The 27,044-nt window shown below is 47.2% G+C and overlaps 2 protein-coding genes across 2 annotated transcripts in view; both read left to right on the top strand.

Moving 5' to 3' along the window:
- Positions 1–8,587, top strand: part of GLG1 (golgi glycoprotein 1) — a 71,777-nt gene extending 63,190 nt beyond the window's left edge. Inside the window, exons 22-26 of the mRNA XM_066636933.1 lie at positions 476–577; positions 1,884–1,991; positions 2,848–2,968; positions 4,076–4,182; positions 4,355–8,587. Of these exons, the coding sequence (XP_066493030.1) occupies positions 476–577; positions 1,884–1,991; positions 2,848–2,968; positions 4,076–4,182; positions 4,355–4,522 (606 nt within the window). The 3' untranslated portion in view covers positions 4,523–8,587. The remainder of the gene's footprint in view (positions 1–475; positions 578–1,883; positions 1,992–2,847; positions 2,969–4,075; positions 4,183–4,354) is intronic.
- Positions 8,588–9,228: 641 nt separating this feature from the next.
- PDPR (pyruvate dehydrogenase phosphatase regulatory subunit) overlaps positions 9,229–27,044 on the top strand; it is a 39,639-nt gene continuing 21,823 nt past the window's right edge. Inside the window, exons 1-13 of the mRNA XM_066636965.1 lie at positions 9,229–9,289; positions 10,636–10,710; positions 11,936–12,221; positions 15,765–15,898; positions 16,428–16,509; positions 16,611–16,774; positions 18,661–18,782; positions 19,535–19,652; positions 20,398–20,547; positions 22,024–22,216; positions 24,487–24,611; positions 25,549–25,704; positions 25,794–25,927. Of these exons, the coding sequence (XP_066493062.1) occupies positions 11,998–12,221; positions 15,765–15,898; positions 16,428–16,509; positions 16,611–16,774; positions 18,661–18,782; positions 19,535–19,652; positions 20,398–20,547; positions 22,024–22,216; positions 24,487–24,611; positions 25,549–25,704; positions 25,794–25,927 (1,602 nt within the window). The 5' untranslated portion in view covers positions 9,229–9,289; positions 10,636–10,710; positions 11,936–11,997. The remainder of the gene's footprint in view (positions 9,290–10,635; positions 10,711–11,935; positions 12,222–15,764; positions 15,899–16,427; positions 16,510–16,610; positions 16,775–18,660; positions 18,783–19,534; positions 19,653–20,397; positions 20,548–22,023; positions 22,217–24,486; positions 24,612–25,548; positions 25,705–25,793; positions 25,928–27,044) is intronic.

The following is a 27,044-nucleotide window of genomic DNA, read 5'->3' as shown; positions in this document are numbered from 1 at the left end:
TGGCTAGTGTAAATGTAAGGAGTAGCCAAATCCCAGTGAATTGCTTTGGGCGTCCTGCATTAAAGGTTTAGCTGTAGGCTTTGTGTAAGCTGCCATTTCATGCAGCATGTTCTCCACAAGGTGTGAAGCAGCCTTTTGGCCCCCGAGGATTGACTTTTGTTCATGCTTGAAATGCAGTGAGGAAGTGTTTAACCCTGTGAGTAGGATGAATGCCTGGTTAGTAAGAGAGGAACTACCTTCCAAGCAGTCCTGCTTCTTTTCTATGGGCATCTCTAGCATGTAGAGTGTGTGTGTGTGGGGGGGGGGGCACAATGGCAGCTGAGCCTTCCGCTGAGCATTCACAAGCTTGGCAAATACAAAAGTACAAGAACCCAATTACTGTACTATGTAATAAAGTGGCAAAAGAGGCTTTGAGGATCATTGAGTTCTCTCTAGGTCAGGCTTGAGTGATCTCAGTCCCCCTTCCTCCAAACAGCGACTCTCTCCAGACTGCGAGGATCAGATTCGAGTGATCATTGAGGAGTCTGCCCTCGATTACCGGTTAGATCCACAGTTGCAGATGCACTGCTCCGAAGAGGTAAGGTCTTCCAAGCTCAGTCTTTTTCCATCCTGCTTATTGTGGTTAATTCTGGCCAGCTCAAGTAGCATGATTTGGACCATAGAGATGCTTGAGCCAGATATTCCAGTGATGTGAAGCACCACTCCCAGTGGTGTAACAAATATACTTGATTGCTGCCTTCCGCTATTTTGGTCAATGTGCAAAAAATAAATTTGTTCCAAAAGATATCCGAGAGGAGAGCAAAGTATTTTGAAAATCCAACTTAGTGTATCTTACGCAGAAGCAGCCAACCAGAGTTCTCCTTGGTTCATTCCATTCTACTCTTTTCTAGTGACAAGTGGTAGAGTGGGGCACGCTTCCCAACTTCCCTATTCTGGTGTATAAGGACCGGTTTGGAAATGAGTCTCTCATGTTATTGGGAAGGGACAGCAGATTTAAAAGTAGCTGTCCCATTAGCTGAGCTCAGGGAGAGCAGCTAAGAGGAGTTTTTTTCCCAGTCTGGCCTCTACCATGAATTCTGGCTGGGTGTCCTCAAGCAAGCCATTCCCTCTAAGCCTTGGTCTTCCCCGTCTGTGATCTGGAACTACTTCCCTTCCAGAGTGGTGGTTAGGACAGCATCAAAGCTAATATAAATGAAGCGTTCTGCATAAGCACAGTGTCAGTGTATATAGTCATTGTGCTCTAGAGCTAAAGTGGTGATCTACAGAGTAGTGCCAGTTTGTGAGCTATTGGCTCTTTGTCCACATTGAATTTATGGGAAAGAAACAATAATATGGCACAGATATGGTACCATTCACTGGCAAATTGGGGAAAAAATTGCTGATTCGCCACATCAGATTGTTCTACAGCAGTGCTTCTCCAACTAATACTGAAGCAAGAAAGCTGGTTTTAGCTTTCCAGTTGTGTTCCCTCTGCTGCTTTTCATAGACTGCTCCAGGCTTTGTCTGTCCCTTTGGGACCTGTAACGATGTGGTCCAAGGCTGCAGGGGATCCCTTCCCATTGCCACCCCAACTTGTGTTAGTCGGAAGACCTCAGTCCCAGCATCATTCCTTATGCAGCTCCCAGTTTTGATCTCCGGAAGCATCTATAGTAGAGGCCCCTTGGGTAGTGTGAGTGGGCCTTGTCATTGGCTTCATGAACAGTTGCTCCTTAATGTAGGATTAAATATTCCTGGCAGGGCTGTACTGCTACTCCTATCCCCATGGAAAGCAGAGTAAAGTTTTGTTCTATCTGTCCCTTAAATGAAGCATTTCCATTTGTGACATATTGCTAGCCTGTGTGCCATGCAGGACCCATCTCCTAATGTGCTTTCTGTGTCCAAAGATTTCCAGCTTGTGTGCAGAAGAAGCAGCAGCCCAGGAGCAGACAGGGCAAGTGGAAGAGTGTCTGAAGGTGAACCTGCTGAAAATTAAAGCAGACATGTGCAAAAAGGTAAAGAAACTAGGTACAGCTGTAGTACTTGTGAAAAGCAGGGAGGCCATTCTGGGCACAGGCTTTATTTTCCAGAAGTCATCTTGTGCTGAGTGCAGTCAGTGGGCATTGATCCATTTTGTGTTGCCAGTGGACTCCAGGCTTGCTCTTCCTGGGATTCCTGGTGGGTGTTGTGTTCTGTTTTCATTCCATGGTCCTCTTACACAGGTGTGTGCTTCCTTCTTCTGCAATGCCTCGTGTGTTTGCTGGGGGACTGACAGTCTGGTGCATCACTTCCTGTCAGAGCTGGACTTCATGTCTGTCGTAACATCTTCATAATCTTGAGGCCAGGCTTCTGTTAATGTGCCTCACTGGGGCTGACGTTAGTGACAGGACACTGACTGTACACAAGCTTCCTCGTGGATGGATTGCTTCACCCACTGCATCAGTGCTGCAGGGTCTGCAGACCTCTTGAGAGCCTACCTAGGTGCAATTGGTGAGCCCTGAAATGAGAGCTGCTGTGCTTTCTGATGGGGCTGGCTGAAGACACATGGCCAGTAGCTCCCTTCTGCTGAGTCAGATCACAATCCATCTTGTTTAGTATTGCCTGTGCTTCCTGGCAGTGACTCTCCAAGATTTTGATAAAATGGACTAGTTGAGAACTTTCTGGAGCTGCCAGGGGCCTCCTGCATACAGAACAGGTGCTCGAACTACAGTCCCTCCCTCAACAGATACCATTTTGACCCAGTTTCCTGTTTTGCATTTTGAGTACAGTATCACCATGTTGTGGCAATGCATACATCTTTGGTCTGGGTGACTAGATGTCAGATACTCAAATTGTGCTTTTCAGAGCATGTTCTGGTCTTCTGTCCTCCAGGAGGTGCTCAATATGCTGAAGGAGAGCAAGGCAGACATCTTTGTAGACCCCGTCCTTCACACGGCCTGTGCATTGGACATCAAGCATCACTGTGCTGCCATCCCGCCGGGACGAGGACGGCGTAAGTCTCTCAGCAGCTGCAAAGCTCAGGACACATCTGTGCTAGCCGTGCTGCTGTATTTGCCTCTCGGCAGTCTGCAGTTCTTGCTACTGATGTTGGCATCTTAAAAGCCTGAACAGAACAGGCTGCCAGGCATCCTGCTTCTGGCAGCTTCCTTCTTTTGCACACTTCCAGGGTGATGCACTTTGCTTCCTTGGTGGTGCTAAGTTGATGGCATCTTTTGGTTTTGCACCAACTCTGGTGGGAAACTTTTCTTCTGTGGTCTGGAATTGTTCAAGAGAGAAATGTGCCGATTCTGCTTCTCAGGTCATGTGTATCAGCGGGAGCAGGCTTCTGATGGAATTGTCCTGGCTTGCTTTTTGTCCCAATTTCTGGTAGAGTTCTGGATGCTTGGTCATTTGAGGAGAGAGGCCCAAGATTAAATGATTGGGCTAGGATAATGCAGGGATAGGCACATGCTAAGGATATGAAATGTGCAGTGGGAACTGGACTAACTAAAGATTTCCCATCCTGGTCCATTATCCCTTTCCAAGAATGACTCACATGTTTGCAAGCCTTTTTTGTGGCATGTCCCAAATTAAAAAGCTTTCTTTATCACAGGCTCTGTGCAGACCCATATTTATGGAATTGGAAGTAGAATTTGCAGCATTGTACATCTCTAGAAAACTCTTGCACAGGAGTCTGGCCCTGAACTTACCCTATTACAGGAGCAGCTAAAAGGCAGGGCTGGTGTTCATGTCCTGTTGATTGCTGAGGAAAATTGGGAGCAGTGTCTTTGGTGTATTGTTTAGTGGCATCACTTTAAATTGAGCCAAATGCACATTTAGTAGTAATGGCAGAGAATCTCTGTAGAATGACCTGGAACCTGGCAGCCTCCCCTGAGCTGGTGGCTGTTGTGTTGGACTGGGATGTGTGCTGCTTGAGGATGAAGATGGTCTGGCCTTCAAATGCTGTGTTTCGAAAAGGGCTGTCATGAGAGGCAAACCTCAAAAACTAAGCAGAGTCCCTTCCTAAATATTTCATGTTTGTACCCTGTGGATCTGGAGCACTTTCCCATGGCCCCACAAGGGAATGACATCTTTGTAATGCAGTCTCCTTTTCCTACAGAAATGTCCTGCTTGATGGAGGCCTTGGAGGACAAGCGCGTGCGGTTACAGCCAGAGTGTAAGAAACGCCTTAACGACCGGATTGAAATGTGGAGCTATGCTGCCAAGGTGAGCAAGGCATTATTTCCCCGTGTAGAGTGCCAAGAACGGCACATGTATATTTTCTTATTCAAAGTTGCTTTGGAAGCTTATTCAGCTGATAAATGTAGTTACTGAATAAACGGGTGTTGGAGATAATGTCTGTGGAATTTGTTTTACAATTGACTCCTCTTCCTGCCAGGTTGCCCCAGCTGAAGGCTTCTCTGATCTTGCCATGCAAGTGCTGACCTCTCCTTCTAAGAACTACATCCTGTCAGTGATCAGCATGGGCATTTGTGTCCTGTTCCTGATTGGCCTGATGTGTGGGCGCATCACAAAGCGAGTGACACGAGAGCTGAAGGACAGGTAGAGCCTGCCTTGATAGCAAAAGGGAGGAAGGAAGGCAGGCCTGCCCAGTGCCCGGTTTGTACAGCCCTCCTCTGTATAGTCTACCCACCCACCTCACTCCTCTTTGGAGACTACAAGCAACTTAGAACAGCAGCACGTGTCAGCTGAGTTTCCTATCTCGTCCATGGCATCTTCACCTTCGGAACGAGTTGGCACGTGCAACCTTGGCAGCCCAACCAGCAGCTTCGTTACCCCATCGTTAGCGACTGTTTGCCTGCCTGTAGACAAGTTTCTTTTTCTCTCTCTTTCTCTCTCTCATGTACTGTTGGAACTGCCTCCACTCTCCAAACCAGACTGAGACCTGCAGCTGAAGAGGTTTTTAAAGCAAATTTTTAAAGATCTGTTCCAGGTATAGTGTTGGGCATTGGATGGGGAAGCATTTGTGCTCCATGGCTGGGCAGGAGGACTGAGGGGAAGGGAGGTCACTCACTGGATGTGAGTGACAACTGGCCTTGTTTTGGACATCTGGTTCACCCTAGAACATCTTCAGCACATAATCAGCAAAATTTGCCTCCAGAAGTCTATCTCTACTGATTTTCTGCTTTTGTTGTTTTCTGTTGTAATTATTTTCCTTTTTATGCCCCCCCATATTTGCCAGAAGGCAATGCCTTTCATCTTTTCCTTGCTATTGGGATGAATAAACCATTGACTAAGTTAAGACACTCCAGTGGTCTTATAAGCTCCCTTTGTGAAACCGTACTGCATTCTGAGGGGAAGCCATTGGACAAGCCCTAGTGGAAGTACGTGGATGGGTAGGAAGTAAGTATCCTTGGAAAAAATAGGATTCTGATGTTCCTGGGATATTGGCCACAATTGAAATGGTTGGCACACTCAGGATGGTGGTGGAATTCTGCACTGATCTGCTGGAGTGCAGCTTTTGTGTTCCCTGGAATCCAGCTCAGGGGACCGCCTGCCTCCTTTGAGTAGTGGGCAGGGAGACATTCAACACTAAGAAAAAGGGGCAGTGGAGAGGTGAGGAAAGTGCACAGGTCTGAGGCAGGGGAATGGAATGTGCTTAATGTACTTGTTGTACCAGGAATGTACCTTTTGAGAGAAGGTGGCCTTTTGTCTGAAGCAATGCTTCCCTTGGATTTTTACCATCTTCTTTCTGTGACTGTGGGTGCCATTTCTCTAGTATTTTCCTTGGGAGGAATGCAGAGATGTAGTATGGCAGCATTTGCACAAACTTGCTGGAGTGTACACTAGGATACATATTGACCTGTTGGATGTGTATTCTGGAGTGTGATATCGCCTGCCTGGACTCTCTACCCCAGGCAAAGCTAGAGTGCCGCATATCCTCCTCCCTCTCTGCTTTTGCACAGCTAGGCAAGTGGCAACTTCCCAGTGTTCTGCATTAATGCCACAAAAGTGAGTGGCCCTGCCCAGTGGCTGTACAGTTGTCTTGACTGTCATGGTGATGTGGACAGATTGTCACATGTAACAATACTGTGAATACTTTCTGCTGCTCTTGAAGGACACAAAGTGTTAGCTTTAGGAAACAGATATATGTTCATTCTATTGGGAGCATGAGCAATACCAGATCTAGTCTATTCCCTGGGCACATGGCAAGCTGGAAAACCTTGCACAGGTTTTCCGATTACCACTGTCTGTTTTGGGCTTCCCAAGTCAGGGAGGGGAGTGATAGGGAAGCAGCTGCAGGAGACCTGTCTTCTAGGCTTTCTTGGAACACAAGCCACTGGGTTCTTTTTAAATGGTGGATGATATGAATCTCCTCCCTTCTGATGTCTCTAATCTGCTGGAAGGTGAGACTGAAGGGGAGGGGTATGTGCCATGGTCCCCCAATTAATGCATGTCCAATGTGCCCCTAAAAGGCACTTGAATGTGTGTATTCTACTGTGAGGCAGAGTTCTTTCTCCCAAGTCCTGGAATTGACTTTTGGGAATCTGATTCTGACACCTTTATGATTGTGTCTCCTACTGTCCAGGATTGGGAAGAGAAGGTCATACAGTTGCTCCCAGAGTAACTTTGGGAGCCCAGAGGGGAAAAGCTGAGTACAAATGATGAATTGCAGGGTGCTTGGAACTTTAAACCATGTGTCAGGGAGGCAAAGAGCAACCTTGGTCATGGCTCACTTAGAATACTGATGTTTGGAAGCAGCTCATACTAGATGAAGCACTATCATAGAGTATTGATGTTGGGAAGCAGGTGTTGGCCATTGTTTTTGACTCTGCCAGACACTTCAAATGGAGGTAATCATCATTCTGGCCAGTGCATATCCGAGAATATGGAGTACAAGGAACTGTTCTTTCTGTTTCTCATTGGTTAATCACAGTTACTTTCCCCTGATGCTGGGGAGAGTGCCCCATTAACAAAACAGCTCTGATGAGAATGTGCCAGTCAGAAGCAGCACTGGTAGCTACTTGTATGAGATCACACTTACAGACTTTGTGATAATGCTACTAAAGTGGGAGACCGGCAGGAGATGGGTGGGAGCTTCCAGGTGATGCTTGTATTGCAGTGAGTTTAGATGTGCACATCGATACAACTTGAGACTGTTACGTGACACTCCATTGGTTTGAGGGAACAGCTGCTTAAGGAAATGAGCAGCAACTTCTTAAGTTCACTCGCAGCAAGTCTCATGTGGTCTGTCCCAGTGGAGCAGTTGATGTGCAGTTTTGGACACCATGCTTATTGCCTGAGCACTGTCTGTTCAGGAGAGAGTGCTGGCCCTTCAGAGCATTCCTCCTTATGAAAGGGACCCTTGGGCAAAAGTGCCTTGCATAGTATTGTAGGTATTCCTTTTCCTGGTCAGGAGTGCACAATGTAGAGAAGCACTGCTGCTTGAGAGAAGACAGAAGGGGCTGCACTGCCACTCTGCCTTGCCTCATTTTACATGCTTTGAAGGTACTTGTGAATTAGGAGGGATGAGTGTTTCTGCCTGCTTTTCCCCATAAACATTAGTTTGAACTTCTAGTATGCACCTGCAGCACTTCGGCCTTTACTGTCTTGTTACACAAGCAGCTCAAGCTTCTGTATCCTGTGCTGTTGCTTTCTCCATCAGGAAAAGGGAATTTTGTATTTTATCTTAAGGGTGATCCCCTGGATGGGATCCTTTGGAGCTGGAGGTAGGTGAGTTGGGCACCAGCCTGTGCAAGAATGAGAGATGGAACACTTGTGAGTGGCCCTTGTACACTGTTGAGGGTACCTGAGCAGAGGCTGTGTGGGTGACATGTAATCATGTAATGTGAGGAGCATTTCCTTCCTTCCCTTCTCTTTTGACTCTTAAAAGCACTCTTCATTACTTGTCTAAAATATGCTCCATAATCTGTAAGGTGGAAAACTTTTTTTCACTGTGTGCCTGGTTTACATCCTTTTCCTTCATGCATACTAAGTATGCTTCTAGAGCACTAGTGGGGGAGAATAATATCCAGGAAGAGGCATTATCTAGTGTGGAAGGGCTGGTAGTTCTTTCTGCTCAGGGTTGCTCATTCAGTTAGTCCATTTGAACTAGCACCAACTACCTGCTTCTGTGGATAGAGTGTGTTGATCCTGGAGTGCTTGCTACTTCCAAAACTCTCTATGGAGATGCCTGATAAATGTGTATGGAATAAAAAGATCCAACTGACATTACCTCTGACTGTATGAAGAGGGAACCTGAACACTGATCTCAGTAATGCTTTGGATCTCACAATTGTTGGTAAGAGAAGAAAAGTTGACCTACACATGTTTGAGTTTGGGGGAATAAACATGCATGTAACTCAGGATAGTATCCAGGGCTTGTGTTGAAAGCCCCTTCTGCTCCTTATGGAACTGGCCACGTGGAGATACAGTGAACAGTAGATTACACAGCGAACATCAGCTGACCTTAATACTTTAAAAATGTAACATTAACAAGGGTTTTTTTTGTAAATTGTTTTCCTTTCTATGTATAAAATCTTGGCCGTTCTTTGTTTTTACATGTTCATGCTGTGTAATTTTGAATTGTTAACTGAGATTCTGAACATAATATGCATTTTTTTCTGTACAGATGAAATGGGAGAATTTAATAAAAAAAGTCTGCAGGTTTTTTGCTTGTGTCTTTATTCTGCTGTGAATGAAAAGGGCCCTTCTTTGCTTCTGTTCTACAGTGGGCTCTGTGGAATCTAGCTGGCTTAGGAGCTAAATTTGTAGTTTTGAGGCAGAGGAAGTCCTATGTTTGGGTTTGTTTCCTGCAAAGAATTAGGGACCTTGTGGGGAACTCAGAACGGATCAAGATCTGTAATCAGAATGACACAGGGTGGGCGGGATGGGATGGGGGGGCTGGAACCAGCAGCTGGCCAAGCACTGGAAAAAAAACAGTAGCCAGGTCCAAGCCATCACCCTCCCCCCTTTGGGAAGGGATCCAAGAGAACTTGCTGCCCCCTGCTAAACATCCTCTTGCAGGCCCTGACACCAGGAGCACCAAGGCTGCTACCTGCCTGCCTGCTACTGAGCCAGCAGCTCACGTGCCCCGACCCTGCCTGGCAGACTCTCCCTAAAGACAACCTGTCACCAAGCCGCGCCCAGCAGAAGGGCCAATGCGCCTGCGCACTCCCCCTCCCGTTCAGCGCGTTGTCAGGAAGTGCGCGTGCGCAGGCTCTGCCTTTCCCCGCCTCCCCCCTTTCCGCGGCCGCTGAATGGCTGCGGGAACACTTTGACGTACGGCGCCACAGCAGCGCCGCTGCCGTAAAGCGCGGGCGGGAAATCGAGGAAGGGGAAGAAGGTCGTGCGCGGTGCAGAGTCCGTACAGGTGAGCCAGGACTCGCTGGCGTTCAGGGACCGAGGGGGCGGGGTCAAGCATGCAAATAAGCCGCTGCTGGGGGCGGGGCCTGGCTGCCTGCTGAGTCTGTCCTCGCTCTGTCCGGCTCAGTGTGGGCAGCGCAGGGTGGCAGCAGCAGCTGCTGCTCCTCCCCTCCAGGACAGGGCCTTCCCCAGGCCTCTATGGGGCTGTGGCCAGGAGCCGGCCTGGAATCTCCTGCTTGCAAAGCTGGGGCTGCAGCCAGGAGCTGTGGGGGGCGTTGCCTGCCTGGGGGCTTCCAGTCTGGAAGAAGGTGCCTCGGGGGAATGGCTGAGACATGCAGGAGCGGGGGAGGGGCAGCCACTCAGATGGAGACAGTGGAACTCCTTGCCACAGGATATGGTGACAGAGTGGATAGGAGGGTGTTTTTTTCCCTCTCACACAGCACCTGAGCCAGGGGACAGCCACTCAGATGGAGTCTGTGGAACTCCTTGCCACAGGATATGGTGACAGAGTGGATAGGAGGGTGTTCTTTTCTCTCTCACACAGCACCTGAGCCAGGGGACAGCCACTTGAATGGAGTCTGTGGAACTCCTTGCCACAGGATATGGTGACAGATAGAGTGGATAGGAGGGTGTTCTTTTCCCTCTCACACAGCACCTGAGCCAGGGGACAGCCACTTGAATGGAGTCTGTGGAACTCCTTGCCACAGGATATGGTGACAGATAGAGTGGATAGGAGGGTGTTCTTTTCCCTCTCACACAGCACCTGAGCCAGGAGGATGTTCTTTTCCCTCTCACACTACTGGTTTCTACTAATACTAGAACCAGGGGACAGCCACTTGAATGGAGTCTGTGGAACTCCTTGCTACAGGATATGGTGATAGATTGAGTGGATGAGGGAATGTTCTTTTCCCTCTCACAGTACACCTTTTGGGGGGCAGTGTGTTCCTCATGCCCCAGCTACAGAACAATCTCCCTTTTGCCCCTTTGGCTCCCTTCCACCTCATTGTTAGTTTCTCTGCCATTTTGTCAACACCTTTTTGTTCATTTGCAAGCATTTCAGCTGTGTTGGAGCATCACCCCCCCCCCCAATTTGATTTGTTTCTTCTGTTGCTCTCAGTTGTTTTGGTTAATTTCAGTTTTCTTTGTAATTCAAGTCATTATATATTTGTTTAATTTATTTGCCTGCTTTTCAACTGGCTTTTAGATTATTTGTTAATTTTCTTGGTGTTAACTAAAAATCTTTTGTGGATAGACAGCGAGGGAGGAGTTATCTTTATTGCTTTGTCTTGGAAGGTTTATTTTATTTTCTGGACTTTTTAATGTCTCCATTTTTGTGCTCTGAATCCTTCCTAGCTGGTCAGGATCCACCATGTACTCTGACGCCTGGATAGTACTCCAGATGCAGTTGTGCCCATGTTGAATAAAGCGGTAGGTTTGCATCTTGATCTCAACTTCTCTGGGTAGTATACTCTCAGGTAAAATTGTGCTAAAACAGAGTATGAGGCGGAAAGAAGCTGATGAGGACTTGGTCTTGGTTATGCCATGGTTTGATACATGGTGTAGTATATCCCATATGATGAAAAGAGTATAAGTTTGAGTAAAAGGACACAGGTTGTCACTAGTGGTGTGTTTTTGCTCCTTTAAATGGTCTGCAGTGACCTGTCATGTTCCCACATGCACATTCCTCATTTCCCTAGTCCTGGCGCTACAATTCATCTCCAGCTGGTTCTTCCCCTTTTGAAAGAAAAGAAAAAAGGTGACATTTTTGTTATTCAAACCTTACAGAACAGTTTGTTCAATTTTTTTAATGTTCAGCTTCCAAATATTGCAGAGCTGAGATTCAAGAAAATATGCCCTTTCTCTCCCCCCCCCATCCACTTGGTGGTGAAAAAAAAGTTTTAAAACATTCATTGTTCTACTTGTTCACTGTTAAGCATCCAATAACAATGGTTTTGTTATAAAAAAGCACTATTTAATTTTTTATGCTACTTTTTGCCATATGCCTCCAAATCAGCTAAAAGCCTTTGAAAAATAATAAAAGAGCATGAACAAAAACTTCTGAATCTTAACCAGTGATGTAAAAAAAGCCACACTCAAGAACCAATAGTCAACAGTTCTAGTACTATGCTATGACAGAATCTGATATCTTCAAGGACTGTGATAACACTGCGGGCAGGCAGGTGGACAATGGCACTTCTTGTTTGCACACTTTGGTCTAAACCCATATTTGATATTTAACATCAGATAGTTCAGAATTTAAAAGCAACTGGAACTCCTTGTTCATCATTTTGTTAGAAGGGACATCATTACTGTGCCCTGCCCAGAATCACCAGCTCTGTATTCATCAGTGCTGTTCTGTGTGTCTAATCTACGTATTTCTCAATGGTGTTCAGTTTGGGAGAGTGTCTCTTTTGCTGTTGTAATGCCATAGATCTTGTCTTTTGCACCAAGACCCAGAAACACTGCTTTCTGATACAGCTGATATCTGTCAGGGCAACAGAAGTAGGATAGGGAAATATTGGTCAATGTAAACTAGCTCTGTATATATGTACTTTATAAGGCATGTGATAATGTTGGCAGATGTATTTGAAGGACCTCAGTAAATGTTCAGAGATTGATATTGCATGATGAAGAGACTGCTTGTGTATTACAGAAGTAGCGGCTGTAGTGAGTGATCTGTGGGGCTGTGGAGAGAACTGAAAAACTAGCGTCAAGATGTTCCTTCGCCTATTGTCAGACGTTCGGCAAAGAGCCGGCCCAGGATGGAGGAGCATATCTGGCTCCCGGCGCAACAATACAGGCGGAGCAGAACCTCACCGAATACCTCTGCCAGCGCATGCCCAGGTGGTCATCTGTGGAGGTGGCATCATGGGCACATCCGTGGCCTATCACCTCTCCAAACTGGGGTGGAAGGACATTGTCTTACTGGAACAGGGCAGGTAAAAATGGCACATTTCCTTTCCTAAAGCACAGTGGGGTTTGGGGTACTTCGATGCTTTGTTCATGCTGTGGACTGGTCAAAAAATCACTGGTTTGTAGAAGGTCTTTGAGGGTAGGTAAAATGTCCAGGTGCTGGCTGGCTTACTGTAGGACCCAAGCTGAGAACCAATCTACTGTTTGGAAAAGAATGTAAGGGCTGCCCTGCTGGGTTCAGTTCTTGATCCATCTAGTCCAGCTTCATGTTTTCCTCCTTCATCAACCCAATGTCTCAATGGGAAGCTTACAAGCAGGGCTTAAAATCAGTAGCCTGCTCCCACAGTGGCTTTCCAGCAGCTACTATTTGGAGGCCTCTGAACTTGGAGATTGCATGCAACCATCTTGACTTGTAGCCACTGATAGACTTCTCCTCTCTGTCTAGCTCCCTTTTAAAGCTCTCCAAACTAGCTGCCACCAGCACATCTTGTGGCAGTGAGTTCCATAGCAAGGTAACCCTAGGCATCTTGGCTTCTCCAACTCACAAAGATAATTTCAAGTCCAGGGTATGTGGGGGGAGGGCTGGCTTCCAGTTCCTCAGCTCCAGCATCTGGAAGAGAGGATAAGGACCTGCATAAGGACTTTATCCTGCTTTTGAAGGCCCTGAGAGTATTCCAGTTGGATGGCAACTTCACTGGAAAGGAGTGCTATTAATTTAAAAGATTTTTATGCCACTTTTCTATAGCTCAAAGTGTACAATGTTATAAAACATAATATAAACACTAAAGACAACTGCACTCTTCCCTTGTTATTGGTACCTAATTTGATATTGGAAACGGTCCTTATACAAAAATCCAGATAAAGAGTACAATTATTACATTAATCCTAACTCATTTCAAAGCCTTTCCAAGTTCACCCCAAATCAAAATCACCCTAAATGCTCAATAGTTTATTAAGGGAAAAGCTGAGTGGCACGATAAAATAAGAATGCTGTCTGCTAATGCACAATTACAATTTGGGGATTCTATATCTTAAAATACAGTGATTCTTAAGATACAGCGATTCTGTAACTATAGTTGGCTACAGAACACTTCTTTTAAATCCTTTAAGGAATGACATTTAACAACTGTAACTCTTTCTGTTTCTGTAACTTTAAACTCTCAATATTCATTTAATTCTATAGGAAAGAGGTGACTTGTAAGCAAAAGCATTTCCTGTTTCTTGTATCCATCTTTGACACTGGAGGACAGAAATCCCTTGAATTTTCCGAGTTAACCCCTAGGGCTGTCAAGAATGAAAGGCACTCTGTCGGAGCCAATTAGTCACTTTCCATTTCCAGTACTCTGGCTGCAGTACTATGTGTGCTTACCTATGCTCTGCATTGAACTCAGTGGGACTTGCATCTGAGTAGACAGGCATAGGATTGCACTGCTAGGGGTGTCATCCTGCGTCTGCATGTCGGTGTTTTCTGCCAGTGGAATTCCAAGGCAACTGCTTGCCCTTCATCTTGCTCTTGCTCATTCAATTGTGCTCAAGGGCAGAGCAACCTTTTTGCACTTGTGTCTCTCTGATTTGCCTCGCAGTGCCTGGAAAGGAGGGGAGGACGTTCCTCTCATCAACACAGGGCTAAAAATATTCCCAGTGGCAGGACTGCTTGGTGGCTGACAGATGCACTTTCCACTGGTGACGTGAGCCCAGGAACAGAATATCTGCAGACAGGAGGAGATAGAAGAGTCTGAAGTGGAGGCAGAGTTGGGTATCCCCTGGGTGCAGAGTCAGGATATCCCTTCTCTGGAAACTCCTGCGCAGGAATTGGACTTGGCACTCTCTCCATGCCAGAGAATGTGGTTGTGCCCCCCTCCTCTGCGTTGGATGACTCTTTGAAGGAACTCACAAGGGCATCACAGTTATTCCTCCTCCATAGAAATTGATGTTTGAGAAATCTGGCATGGGCCCTGTATGCTGCGACAAGCTCCCCAGGAGAAGGGGCAGAACTAACTGCCTTTAAACGCTTCAGCAGCTACATAAGCCCTCTGTCAACCTCGTACGTCTGCTGGAAGAACATTGGAGTGTGACTCTGGCTGGCCCAGTCTATTCTGTAGCTTCCCTTGGAGCCAGCCATGGTTGAGTTTTGGTACTTGCCAAAACTCTTGATTCTGAGAGGCCCTTATCATCTGGCTGGGCTCACACCATGTCTTTGATCTCTTTGTGCTGCCTGACCCCTTGTGAGGATGCCCAGAACAAGATGTTGGTTGTAGATACCAGAGGTAGGGGGAGCCTGCCCTCCCTTGGATCTGCAACTCCTCTTCCTGTTCCCTGAATTTGAAAAGGAAGAGGTGAATGGCCCAAAAGAGAAAATCTGGAGGAGTGGTGGGCCAGCTATGTAACCAATTTTCCAGTGCCAGTGTAGCCGTGCCAGTGGGGCGTGGTGTTGCATCCTGTGCTGGTGGAGCAGTCACAGAAGCCTCCTCAAGCTATGGAAACTTACCTTAAGGCTGCATTGCAGCTGCACCATTGCTGGAAAGTTGGATAGGATTGGGCCCTGAGCTACAAAGTGGGCCCTCCTCGGTTCAGATATTACCTCTGCCAGGTATTCTCTCTATGTGGCTGCTCCCTTTTGATCTTCCCTCCCTCCTTGCACCCTCTTGATCGATCCCTCTTCATAATGGGGATAATATTTCTTGCAGCATTGCTGTAAGGACAGCATCGAGATAATCCATGTGAAGTGCTTTGCGCACCCTGGAAATGTCTTACAGATACTAAGTATTTATTGTTAGAATGTCCCACTGCTTTCACCCAGCCCTCTCCACTCTCATGCTTCTTTTCCAATTTGTTCCCTCTCTTCAAACTTGGGGTGTGGCAGCAGCAGATGCAGTGCTGTATAAGGGGGGGGCAGTGCTTGCTCTGACATGATTCCATGAGAGAGGGGTAGCGTTTACTTCTAACACCTAGAGTTGCCTAGAGGTTGCACACAGTCACCATCACTTATAATCTCTGATGCATTTTTCCTCCATAGATCTGTCCAATCCCCTTTTCAAGGCATTTAGGCCAAGTGCCATTACCGCATCCTGTAGCAAGAAGTTCCACAGATTAAATTGATGCTGTGTAAAGAGAGATTTTCTTTTGTCTGTTCTGTCTTTCCTATCAGCCAATTTTAATGGATGTCCCTTGGTTCTGGTGTTGTGTGAGAGGGAAAGAACTTCCTTCTATCCCCTCTATCCTCCCCATGCATAATTTTATATGTTTTGGGCATCTTTTTCTACAACGAACAGCTCCAAACATTGTAGTTTATCTTCATCAGCCCACTAATCATTTGAGGCTATAGCACTGCCTTGTCTGCCATCAGTCTATAGAGCCCAGTGCTTTATAACCTTTTGACTGCCAGCTCCCCAGAGTCTTTCCCAGCCAGCCTTCCTGGGAAGCTATTTTAAACAGGAGGTGCTGGGACCTGAACCTGGGACCAGAGATGCGCAGAGCAGATGCTCTGCTGCTGAACCATGGCCCATTCTCTTTGTGTCGATTCTGTTGGGGTGGCTACAAGACTTTCTTTGAGCTTGCTTCTCTTGTAGGCTGGCAGCCGGCTCCACCAGGTTCTGCGCAGGTATCGTGAGCACCGTGCGGCACTTGTCCATCGAGCTGAAGATGGCCGACTACTCCAACAAGCTCTATCAGCAACTCGAGCAGGAGACGGGGATCAAAACAGGTAAGGAGAGGAAGGATTCAGTGCCTGCAGGGGTTTCTGGTATGGTGATCTTGAGTGTCCCCTTGTTTGCTGTGCCAAGAGGCAATTTGTAAGTAGTGGCTCTTTTATACATACCAGGGAAGAGCAACTGCCCTTATTAGCCTAGCCTCTTTTTCCAGGGGCTGCTGCTGGTGTCTCCTTTTTTTCAAAGATTGGGAGTCCCTTTGGGGCACAGAACCCACTTCTCCTTACTTTTGCTTTTGAGTACTTTTGCTGTATTCTAAGTAATAATGCCCAGTCTCTCAGTCTCAGTGCATTTGAATGCCTTGATTAGTTGCACCTCTTGTAAAGGCCACAGTGTTGGCTCTATGATTTGGAGGGCCCTTGGACAAGGCATCCTGTGTTTTGGCTGTGATGTAATGGCACTTAACCCAGGTGGCTCTCTCTCTGTGTTCAGAAATGCAAACTCCAAGCCAGTGGAGATGCAGTTTTTGGTGGGAGATGGGGACAACCCTGCTGAATCCTAACAGGATGTCGGTTTTTGCTTTAGGTTACCTGAGGACTGGTTCCATCTCGCTAGCTCAGACCCAGGACCGCTTGATCTCCCTGAAGCGCATAGCCTCACGGCTCAAGTACGTGTGTGTGTGTGTGTGTTGGGGGGTGGGAGTACAAAACGTGGACCAACCTTTCCAAAGCAGCCAGTGACTGTCCTGATGTGTGTGTTCTGTGACAGGGTCATGGGGATCCCATGTGAGCTCATCCCACCAAAGAAAGTGGCGCAGCTTCACCCGCTGATCAACATTCACGACCTGGTGGGGGCCATGTATGTTCCAGAGGATGCTGTTGTGTCATCTGCTGATGTGAGCCTCGCTTTGGCCAGTGCTGCATCTCAGAATGGTAGGGCCCTGCTGCAGTGCTCTGACACTTATTTTGTCAGCTGAGCAGCTTGGGAAAATGCAAGTTGGCAATGTAATGCTAAACAGAGGGGGGAAGCTAAGGCTGTTCTGTCCTGCTTGGGTTTTTAATTTGCAAAGTGCTTTACAACCTTAGTTGTATTTTCCCTCGTCACACTGTGAAGTACATCTCTATTCCCATTTTACAGATGTGGGAGTCAAGACTGAGGGCAGAACTTTACATTACAACGAACAAGAGGCTGCTACCCAAAATGTCAGCCCTGCATCAAGTCCTCCTGCTGGAATCATTGCCATTGTACCTGAATGGGTACAATGGGAGTGTTTTCCTGAATGGGTGCCCTGGTGAAGGAAAGGGAGTGGGATAGGCTGAAACTGAACTACAGAAAGGATAGTTTGATGCAGGGCTGCTGTTTTGGGCAGCTTTTAACATGTCAATCTGCCTTCAGGCTGCAGTTCTCTGTACACTTCTTAGAAGAAAGTCCCACTGAATTCAGCAGGATTTCTAAGTCTCTGGGTTTGCCAGAGATGATGATTTGCTTCAAACCAAACTTCAGAGTTCATATGGCAGAATTCTTTCAGATACAAGTTCAACTTTCTGTCTGCAAGATGCAGATGAGCTGACATTGTGGTTTTGCATGGCCTGCTTCCTTTTTAGCCTAATTTTCCATGGCTACATGTGTTAAATTCAAAAAGCAAGACTGTACACGTCTCTTAAACGTGGAAGGCATAATTGAACTGCTTTAGGTAATCCTTCTGCTGGCCACTAGCTTATCTGTCCTCAGTAATGTCTGTCCTATCTGGCTGTTCAGGGTCTTTCCCAGCCCTGCTGCCTATGACTTTTCAGCTAGGACAGTGCCTCCAAACATTTTGGCCAGAGGGCTGCTTCAGATATCTGGTGTGGTGTTGAGGGCCTGAAAAGTAAATATAAAATTTAAATAAATAAATTTGAGATGGAACTAAGATAAGTGAATAAATGGATGAATGGGCTCATTCATTCTACCTCTGTGGTCCTTAGAACACCCAACAGACACAATCAGAGCACAGTTCTGGTCATGTTCAGTTGAGTGGGCCAAAGGCTTTCAGAGGACAAGAGGTTGGCCACGGGCCTGATAGAGGCTTGCCTTGGGCCTCATCTGGCCCCCGGGCCGGGGTTTGGAGACCCCTGAGCTAGGAGATACCAAAGATTGAACCTTTCATCTGTGTATAAGGTTTGTGCTTTACCAGTGAGCAGTGACCCCCTCCCAAAAGAGACCGTGAAGTTGCCTTACACAAAGCTGGATTCCTGGTCCATCTGTTCAGCACTGCCTACATGGATTGACAGCAGCTTTCTGAGGCTTCAAATGAGATTTTCACAACCCTACCTGGAGATTCTGAGGATTGAACATGGGACCTGCCTGCCTGCCAATCAGAGCATGACCTGGGATCTTATTCCCAAATGCCTCTGATCCCTTCATTGCTGGGCTGTGTCTCAGAAGTCTTTACTCTTGCTTAAGAACATAAGAAGTGCCTTGCTGAATTGGATGACTGTTCTTGCAAGAGTCTCATCATGTCCTGCTGGAAATTTATTTTATTTATTTACAAATTTATATCTTGCTTTGTCTGCCAAGTGGGCATTCAAATTGGTCTGCAATCTACCTTTCTCCTGCTCCGGTTTTGACTGTGGTTGGCAGGGCTTGCAGATTGTCCATTGGCATCCTTGGTGCTCTCTATTGGTTTGTGTGCCTTGTAATGATTTCACTTTGGCTGGGGGGTGGGAGAAGAGAGACAGCAAATGCAATTGGTTGTATAGCAGCCTTTATTTGAAGAGGGTTACTTCAAGGGCTTAGCGGTCTGTAACTGCTGATTCCCTTTTCCACCTTCTCTGTCCAGGTGTCCAGGTCCATGAGCAAACAAGTGTCATCCATGTTGTGGGCCAAAAGGGCTGCGTGGCTGGAGTGGAGACCGACAGAGGGCTGATCGAATGCCAGTATTTCGTTAACTGTGCTGGGCAGGTCAGGTGCTGATTGTATTGTGTGTCTCCTGTTGCCAAGGGTGCGTTTGCTCAGTGATGCAGTGAATAATGTTGGTTTCTCCTTCAAATGGTTCTGGGGAATGCTTTGTTGATCAGAAAGGCTGTCTCTGATGCTCACAAAGTTGTGGATCTGTTCTGTTGCCAAAGAGAGTTCCTAAAGATAATGCTGACTTTGAAAGGTGGGAAATGTTACTTCGGCTCTTAAACTGCTGTCATAATCCAGAACTGTGGATGCTACCAACTGTACTGTCTTGGGGACAGTGCAAATTAAGCCATCTGTGTCACTAGTGTCCTCCAGTTAAATGTGTGGATGCCTTGGTAGGGAGTGTCTTTCTCCCCCACTTCCAGTTAGGTACTGCAGTCTGTGCTGTATCCTTGAATCTCAGTGCTTGAGAGTCAAAGCCAAACACATGACCCAGTGACAAAGATAAATTATGCAGATTGAACCAATCTCATTACTTCAGATAATTTTATTTTGACAAGGTCTTGAATTATCATAGCAGGTAGTTGACACTTTCCTGCCTGCAGCTGTCTCTCCCCCCCCTTGCCATTCTCCCCCCTAGCAGTAGGTCTGATGCATTGTCAGATTATTTCAAGCAATATGAGGGACCACTCACACAATTTGTTAAGGCAGCCTAAAAGGAGTCCAGGCATCTTGAGCTGTAGTAGGAGGCCATACTGGGGTGCTGGCTTCACTCTGCTTCGGTGGTAAGTTGCCTGCCTTGGTTTCAGTGGGCGTATGAGCTGGGCCTTTCCAACGAGGAGCCGGTGAGCATCCCACTTCATGCCTGTGAGCACTTCTATCTCCTGACACGCCCCTTGAAGACCCCGCTGGAGAATAGCATGCCAAGTGAGAATCCTTCCTCTCTCCTTTTGCTCTTACTCCTTGAATCTGGGTGGATTTGCTCCAGCTGTCCTCAAGTACTCAGAGCCATTGATGAGGAGGGGCTGTAGCCTAGTGATAGACTGCTTGTTTTGCATACAGAAGGTCCTTGGGTTCTACCCCTATGTCTCCAATTAACAGCCTGTTGTTGCAGGACTGGGAAAGGAGCCTCTGCCTGAGAGCTGGCAAGGCCTTTGCCATTCAGAGTAAACAGTGCTGGGCTAGCTTGGGGGAGGGGGAATCAGATGATTGTGGGAGGAGGGGGAGTTGTTCTTGAGCACTCCTTCCCCCACCAGCTCTTCCTTCCTCCACAGAACCTGTTTTTCCTGTTGCAGTCCTCAGCTTGCTTACTTGCAAGTCCCATTAAATTCAAGAGGCCTTCCCAGCTTATGCATGGCCGTGGGTTGCAGGAGAGTATTCTTTGTCTACAGTGGATTCTGGGTGATTGTGGGAGCAGCAGAGATGGTGGAAATATCAAGGTTGCTGGGATGCTAAATGTCTTGAATTGAAGCATCTATGTTGACAGTCCCTTTCCAACAGGCCCCCTTTCTGTGCCTTTACCCCCATGTGTGCAGGAGACAAGGTGCAAGATACAGACCATCTGCTTCTTCCTGGGTGGGCTCCCTTTGCTGAGCCTCTTTCCCTTCCTTTGAGCCTGCAGGGAGACAAGTGCACGAGTTCAAGGGACCGCTTCTCTCCTTTCCCCTATTAGCTATCGTGGACCCTGATGGGAGGATCTACATTCGTGACTGGCAGGGGGGTATCCTCTCTGGAGGTTTTGAGAAGAATCCCAAGCCTATCTTCACAGAAGGCCGGAATCAGCTGGAGATTCAGAACTTGCAGGAGGACTGGGACCACTTTGGTAGGCTGGAAAGGAAGCGGTGGGAGGCACTGGGCCACAAAGAGGGATGTCCCAAGTTCTCTTCTTACAAGAAACACCAGCGTGTTGGTTCAGGGGCCCATGCATGCAAGGGAGTGGAGTGGCTGCCAGTATTGCTCTGGGGGTGGGGGGATAGGTGACCTCTGTGCTGGTTCTTTCACTGCAAGGACGTCAGTTTGTTTATAAAGACTCACCCCTTTTCCCTGGCATGCACCACCCATATTGGGATAATTCCTCAGCACTGCATGTTGCTCTGATGTCATTTTGCCATGCAGAATGGATGATGCTCAGAACAGACATCGTGCACTGCTCCAAAAAAGCTGTTCAGTCCACAGAATGGGCTTGTTGTTGACCTGGCCCTTTGTTGGGGGTGGGTGGGTGTCGTAAACATAGGGGGTTTTTGGGGTGCTCAGGGTTCTTGGTTTTTTAACCCTAAAGCCCTCAAGGCCCCTATGCTCAGTAGTACTGCCACCACCCTGTATGTGCCAGTGCTTCAGTCCAGGGACACTGAGACCCTCTAGGCTTAATTCTATCCCTTGCAGGCACTGAGCGCTTTCTCCAATTAAAGCTTCAGTCCTCAAGTTACTAGACCTCAATGAGCACTTGGTAGCTTGCTGAACGGCTAGGCAGGATTCTGAACCTTTGTCCTCAACAGACAATGAAACGACTTGGCTAAAGATATTTTAGTTTATTAAGTACATTAGGTTAAACACTCTGCAATAAGGCAGCAAATGCTAGAGGCATAAACATCTAGAAAACATATCAACAATAAAATAACAAAGCTAGCTGGCTATCTCTATTAATCCCTATCTCTCACCTGGGTGAGTTACTTTTGTAGATCTCTTAGCTCTAGGGCTACCTATGAGGCCAGGTGCCCATGATGGGCAATGGAGCTCACACACATGCAGGATGTTGCACCCAAAAACTCTGTTCAAAAAGGAACCCACACACACCCCCTGGGTGCTCATTATTATACCTCTTATGCTAATAGTACTGAGGTGACTTCATACTTATTTAGACTGTCCAATGAGAATGCTTGAGGAACAGAACCTTCTCGAAGTTAGCCTGGTTGCTAACTCCTCCTAGTTCTTACCCCTCCCAACTGGAGAACCACAGCTGCACTCCATCACGCTTGATAAGGTCCCTCTCTGTCTGCTAAGGTGCTAAACATTCCAATGGGTTGTAATTCTTGCTATCTGTCCTTTCTGGGCCAGCAAAGGAGAGACAACAATCCTTTTGTTTATTTACTCACATTCTTGCAGCTAGGAACTGCTAGCAACTTCTCCGTTACACTGTCTTACTTTGGCTCTACTGCCAACCTAGGCCTAAAATGCACTTATTCATGACAGTGGGCAATAAGGTTTTTAGAGTCCTGGACTCTGCATGTTGCCCTTCCCCGCACATGGATAAAAAAACCCTCCTCTTAAAAGCTCTGTCTTGTCTGGGGTGGGGAAATAGAGCCACTTCTGAGTGCCCTTCTTCGGAGGATGCCAGGACTGGAGGCACTGGAGATCATGCAACTGGTGAATTGCCCAGAATCCTTTACTCCAGACATGCGATGCATCATGGGAGAATCGCCTGCTGTGCAGGGGTACTTTGTCCTGGCTGGAATGAACTCCGCTGGAACGTCTTTTGGCGGGGGAGCAGGCAAGTAAGTAGCTCGCACCTTGCAGTCTACATAGGGAAGGGCAGTAGGACATTTAATGTCTTCTGTAGCTATGGGAGGCACTGCCAATTTCACTTCCAGCATGTGCCTTCAAAGCCTGGCAGCCTCCAAGGCAGGGTGGGATGGGGAGAGGGCAGTTCCTAGCAGGGGAGAAGAATACTGAGGATCACTCTCCTTGCCTGCTGCTTACCTCCCCCTAGCAGGAGTTCCGGACCTGCCTTTCTATTGCAAACTTAGGTCTGGCACCTGAACATTAGGCAAACTTGGGTGGGGGGAGGCATTGGAGGATAAAACGACACCCAAGCTCTCAGCACTCTTGATCATGATATGTGTGAATGGGCAGTAGTTTATGAATCATTTTGGGGGCTGATGCCTTAAAAGTTGGCTCTGGCTCCTAATGATACAACACTGAAATACATTTAAAATAAATTTGCAGCTTGAAATACATTTGCAGACTGGAATAGCAAGCAGCGGAAGGCAAAGCTCTGTGTGTGCTGTGGTTCTGTGGAGCCAGAGAAGAAGTGCAGAATGTGACTGTTGGGAGGTTGGATTTGCCCATAATTGTAGCCTTGCTTTTTATAGCATGTTTCTTAGATCTTAAGGCTGTAAGGCTATGCTTGAAAGCGCAGTGGCCTGCTGAAATCTCAGAAGCCAGACTGTTGATGGAAGAAGATGTCTGCACTGGCTGAGCCAAGAGCCTGTTGTTCTGGTCTGCCAGTTTGGCACATTGGTGTGCTGCATAAGGTTCACAGATGTACCCTGGAGTTTGGAGAACAGTGTTGGAAGTAACTGAAAAACTGCAGAGCCAGGTTCTGCAGCTCTGTTTCTAGGACAACCGTTTGTAGTAACAAATTGTCCCTCTTCCACCTGCTCTGCTGGTGGAGGAGGAGGGACAGACAATTTGTTCAAACTGTTGCTCTAGAAACAGAGTTGCAGAACCCGGCCAAGTCTCTTAGAAGCTGGAAGTGACATCACAGGGGGTGAAGAGCATAGAGGTCAGTGTGCTGTTAGATCAGGGGGGCCCAAACCCTGGCCCCGGGGCCACTTGCGGCCCTCAGGGGGCTCCCAATCAAGCCCTCAAGGAGCCCCCAGTCTCCAGTGAGCCTCCGGCCCTCCAGAGACTTGCTGGAGCCCATGCCGGCCCAATACAACTGCTCTCAGCATGAGGATGACTATTCGACCTCTCACCTGAGCTGTGAGCCAAGGCCTCCCTCCACTACTTGCTGTTTCACATCTGTGATGCAGTAGTGGCAGAGAAAGGAAAGGCTGGCCTTGCTTTGTGCAAGGCCTTTTATAGGCCTTGAGGTACTGCAAGACCTTCATTCATTCATATAAGCGCCATCTCTAATAAATTCATTTGTGTATTCAAATTTTAAATGTAAATTAATTCTTTTTTTCCCCGGCCCCCGACACAGTAACAGAGAGATGATGTGGCCCTCTTGCCAAAATGTTTGGACACTCCTGTGTTAGATGAAAGTTTGCTGTTTTAATGAGTAACTGGCAAAGCTGGAGCAGAAGACCTTCATACTTGTTAGCTTTTTCTTTGCTATACACCCAGTTTCCAGAGTGGCTTTGCCCCAATGAAATGAATAATCTTTCTCTGAATGATGGGTGCTTTCTGGGAGCAGCTGAGTCACCTTCCCTTATCTACAGTTTTTTGTGCAAAAGGAACTTGTGTAAGAGCCAAATTTACATAAAAAAGGCACCATGGACAACTTTGTTGGTACAAAATGAATAGAAGAGCAGCCTTGCTGAATCGAAGCTGAGGTCCATGTAGTCCAGCATTCTGGTTCTCGCAAAGGTCAATCTGGTCTGGCCTCTAGGATGCCGATGAGCAAGCCTTAATGCCAGATGCAAGGGAACGGTAACAGAATACAGGTAACTTGAGTGCTGTCTGAGGCATCTGATGGGCTACTATGAGATACAGGAAGCTGGACTAGATGGGCCCTTGGTCTGATCCAGCAGGGCTCTTCGGCTATATCCCTCTCCTATGGTTGCACCTTAGCAAAACACCTATTCAGAGGCAAACCTGTGAATGTGGAGGCAGTCTATAACACTTCTATAACTTCATCTCCTGTGCTCTTCTCTATCTGAGAGGAATAAACAGTATTTCCTTGGCTGTTTGGAGCAGTCTGGCATGACTTTTGGGTCATGGAGTCACACATCTCCTGACATCAGGATGCAACGCTCCTACAGACTTAGACCCTTGTGCTCAAGTTAATCGTCTGACCCTGCTTGTCTCCCTTTCCGGGCAGGTACCTGGCTGAATGGATGGTGAACGGCTACCCCTCTGAAAACGTGTGGCCCCTGGACCTGAAACGCTTTGGTGTTCTGCAAAGCAGCCGCACCTTCCTTCGCCACCGTGTCATGGAAGTCATGCGTAAGTCACTTGCTGTTGTGTTGGGACCTTGATCTACTTTTTTGTTTCTACAAACTATCCATTCATTAAGTTCGTCTTTAGAGTTTCTTCTCTGGGTTCTTCTGCATTCAGAGAGTAGGCAGGTGGCGGCTGGCGATAGGATGCCACCACAGAAAAGGCCTTGAAGGTGGTTCAAGTTCCAAGGTTGGGTGAATCAGCCAACTTGGGTGAGGGGGTGCCCACCTTCTGCCTCTGATGGCTGCCACCTGCTTGCCCCAATTGTTTGGGGGGGGGGGGAAACCAGGAAGAGGAGAGTAGAAGAAGAGGTGTGTTGGAAGAACGTACAGTAGCTTAGAGCATCATCTTGGGATAGTGCACCACCACTCTTTTTACACTGTTTCTCTTCCTGCTCTTAAAAAATAGTTCTAGCATGATGGGAAGGTATTTGTATGTGTGTACTTGTTGAAGCAAGGGGAGACAACAGCACCTCATCTCAGGCCTGGGGGCAAGGGGCTGGTCCTGAAAGGCCCTTGTGTAGTTTTATGCATCAGGTTTAAATGGTTTTCTTTGTTTGGACTTTTAAGGAAAATTCTAGGTTTGGTTTTTTTTAAATGCGTGTGTATATGTATCTTTTGCTGACTTATTGATCGTGTACTTTTTGTAATAATGTATTTTGTCGGTGGCTGTCTATTCAGAGTCAAGTTTGTTGAACCACCTTGCAAGTATTTTTGAATTGATGGGTACGAGACAAATACTTTGAAAGAATAAAAGCAGTGTTTGAGTACATGATGTCTGCAGGGGCTACTGTTGGATAGCTTTCCCTTTTGAAGATTTTTTTTGTTGCAGGCTGGTATGTTTCAGGGCTGCACTAGGGGTAGGATATCCAGCTTCTGTTAGAAAGATGTTGGATTTGTGTCCCATCCAGTCCTTTAATTCTATGATCCTGTGACCCTTCTAGCCCTAATGTATGACCTGAAAGTTCCCCGCTGGGATTTCCAGACTGGCCGGCAGCTGCGGACATCTCCCCTCTATGACCGACTAGATGCCCAGGGAGCAAGGTGGATGGAGAAGCATGGCTTTGAGAGGGCCAAGTTCTTTGTGCCTCCTGGGAAAGGTAGGAGCATTTTGCATCCCTAGGCAACCCTGGGAAGAAACTGAATGTCCAGTGCTGACATGGTCTTTTCTGTGTTCCTTTCCCTTTAGATTTGTTGGCCCTGGACCAGAGCAAGACCTTCTACAAGCCAGACTGGTTTGACATTGTGGGGGCAGAGGTCAAGTGCTGCAAAGAGGCCGTCTGTGTCATTGACATGTCCTCGTTCACCAAGTTTGAAATTAGTGTAGGTGTAGTGCATGGGGTTGGGGTTTGTAAATTATCTGAGAATGAGAATAATAATAATAATATTAATTAATTAATAACAACAACTTTATTTTTACCCCGCCTTTCTCCCCGAAGGGACTCAAGGCGGCTTACAACAGATTAAAAACATAATTTAAAACAAATAAAAACATATTAACACATATCATAAAAAACAGCAGTCAGAATAAAAAATAGGTAAAAAGAGCATAGAGCAGCAGCAAGTCATAAAAGCATCAGGCCTGTAAAAAATATTAAAAGATGTTAAAAAGATGTTAAAAAGGCTGAGAACTCAGAGGGCTTGTTTAAACAGAAGGGTCTTCAGGCCTCGCCGAAAGGTCTCAAGAGAGGGAGCCATTCTTAAGTCAAGGGGAAGGGAGTTCCATAGCATTGGTGCCACTACTGAGAAGGCCCTATTTCTTGCCGCCGTCCCACGTACCTCCCTAGGCGGCGGCAGAGAAAGGCCTTCTCTGATGACCTAAGAGGACGAGCCGGATTGTACAGGAGTAGGCATTCTCTAAGATACCCTGGCCCAGAGCAGTATAGGGCTTTAAAGGTCAATACCAGCACCTTGAATTGGGCCTGGAAACGAATGGGCAGCCAATGCAGCCGCTGGAGAAGTGGACTGACAGAGTCGAACTGCCTAGCTCCAGTAACCACACGGGCCGCCGCATTCTGCACTAGTTGCAGTTTCCGAACGGTCTTCAAGGGCAGCCCCACATAGAGCGCGTTACAGTAATCTAATCTCAATGTCACCGAGGGATGGATCACCGTGGCCAGGTCTGCACGATCCAAGTACGGCTGCAGCTGGCGCACCAGCCGAAGCTGAGCGAAGGCCCCCCCAGCCACAGCCGCCACCTGGGAATCCAGAAGAGCTTTATCTCTCACAGAAGTTGTGAAATTGTTTCTTGATACACATGCATGTCCATTTTTCAAAAAAGAACAAAGGTTTTACAATGCAAAAGGATTGAGACAATGGTTTTCTGAGAGTCTAAAAGAGATTCAAAGGACTCCCAACAACCAGCTACTGGAAAGGACACTCTGTTGGGATAAAGAACACTTGCTCTCCCTCTGCTAAATGTAAGAGGAACCCCACTTTA

The sequence above is a fragment of the Tiliqua scincoides genome, chromosome 9 (genome assembly GCF_035046505.1).
Source record: "Tiliqua scincoides isolate rTilSci1 chromosome 9, rTilSci1.hap2, whole genome shotgun sequence".
Lineage (NCBI taxonomy): Eukaryota > Metazoa > Chordata > Lepidosauria > Squamata > Scincidae > Tiliqua > Tiliqua scincoides.
Note: the sequence above shows the minus strand (reverse complement) of the source record. Positions and strands in the feature narration are given on the sequence as shown.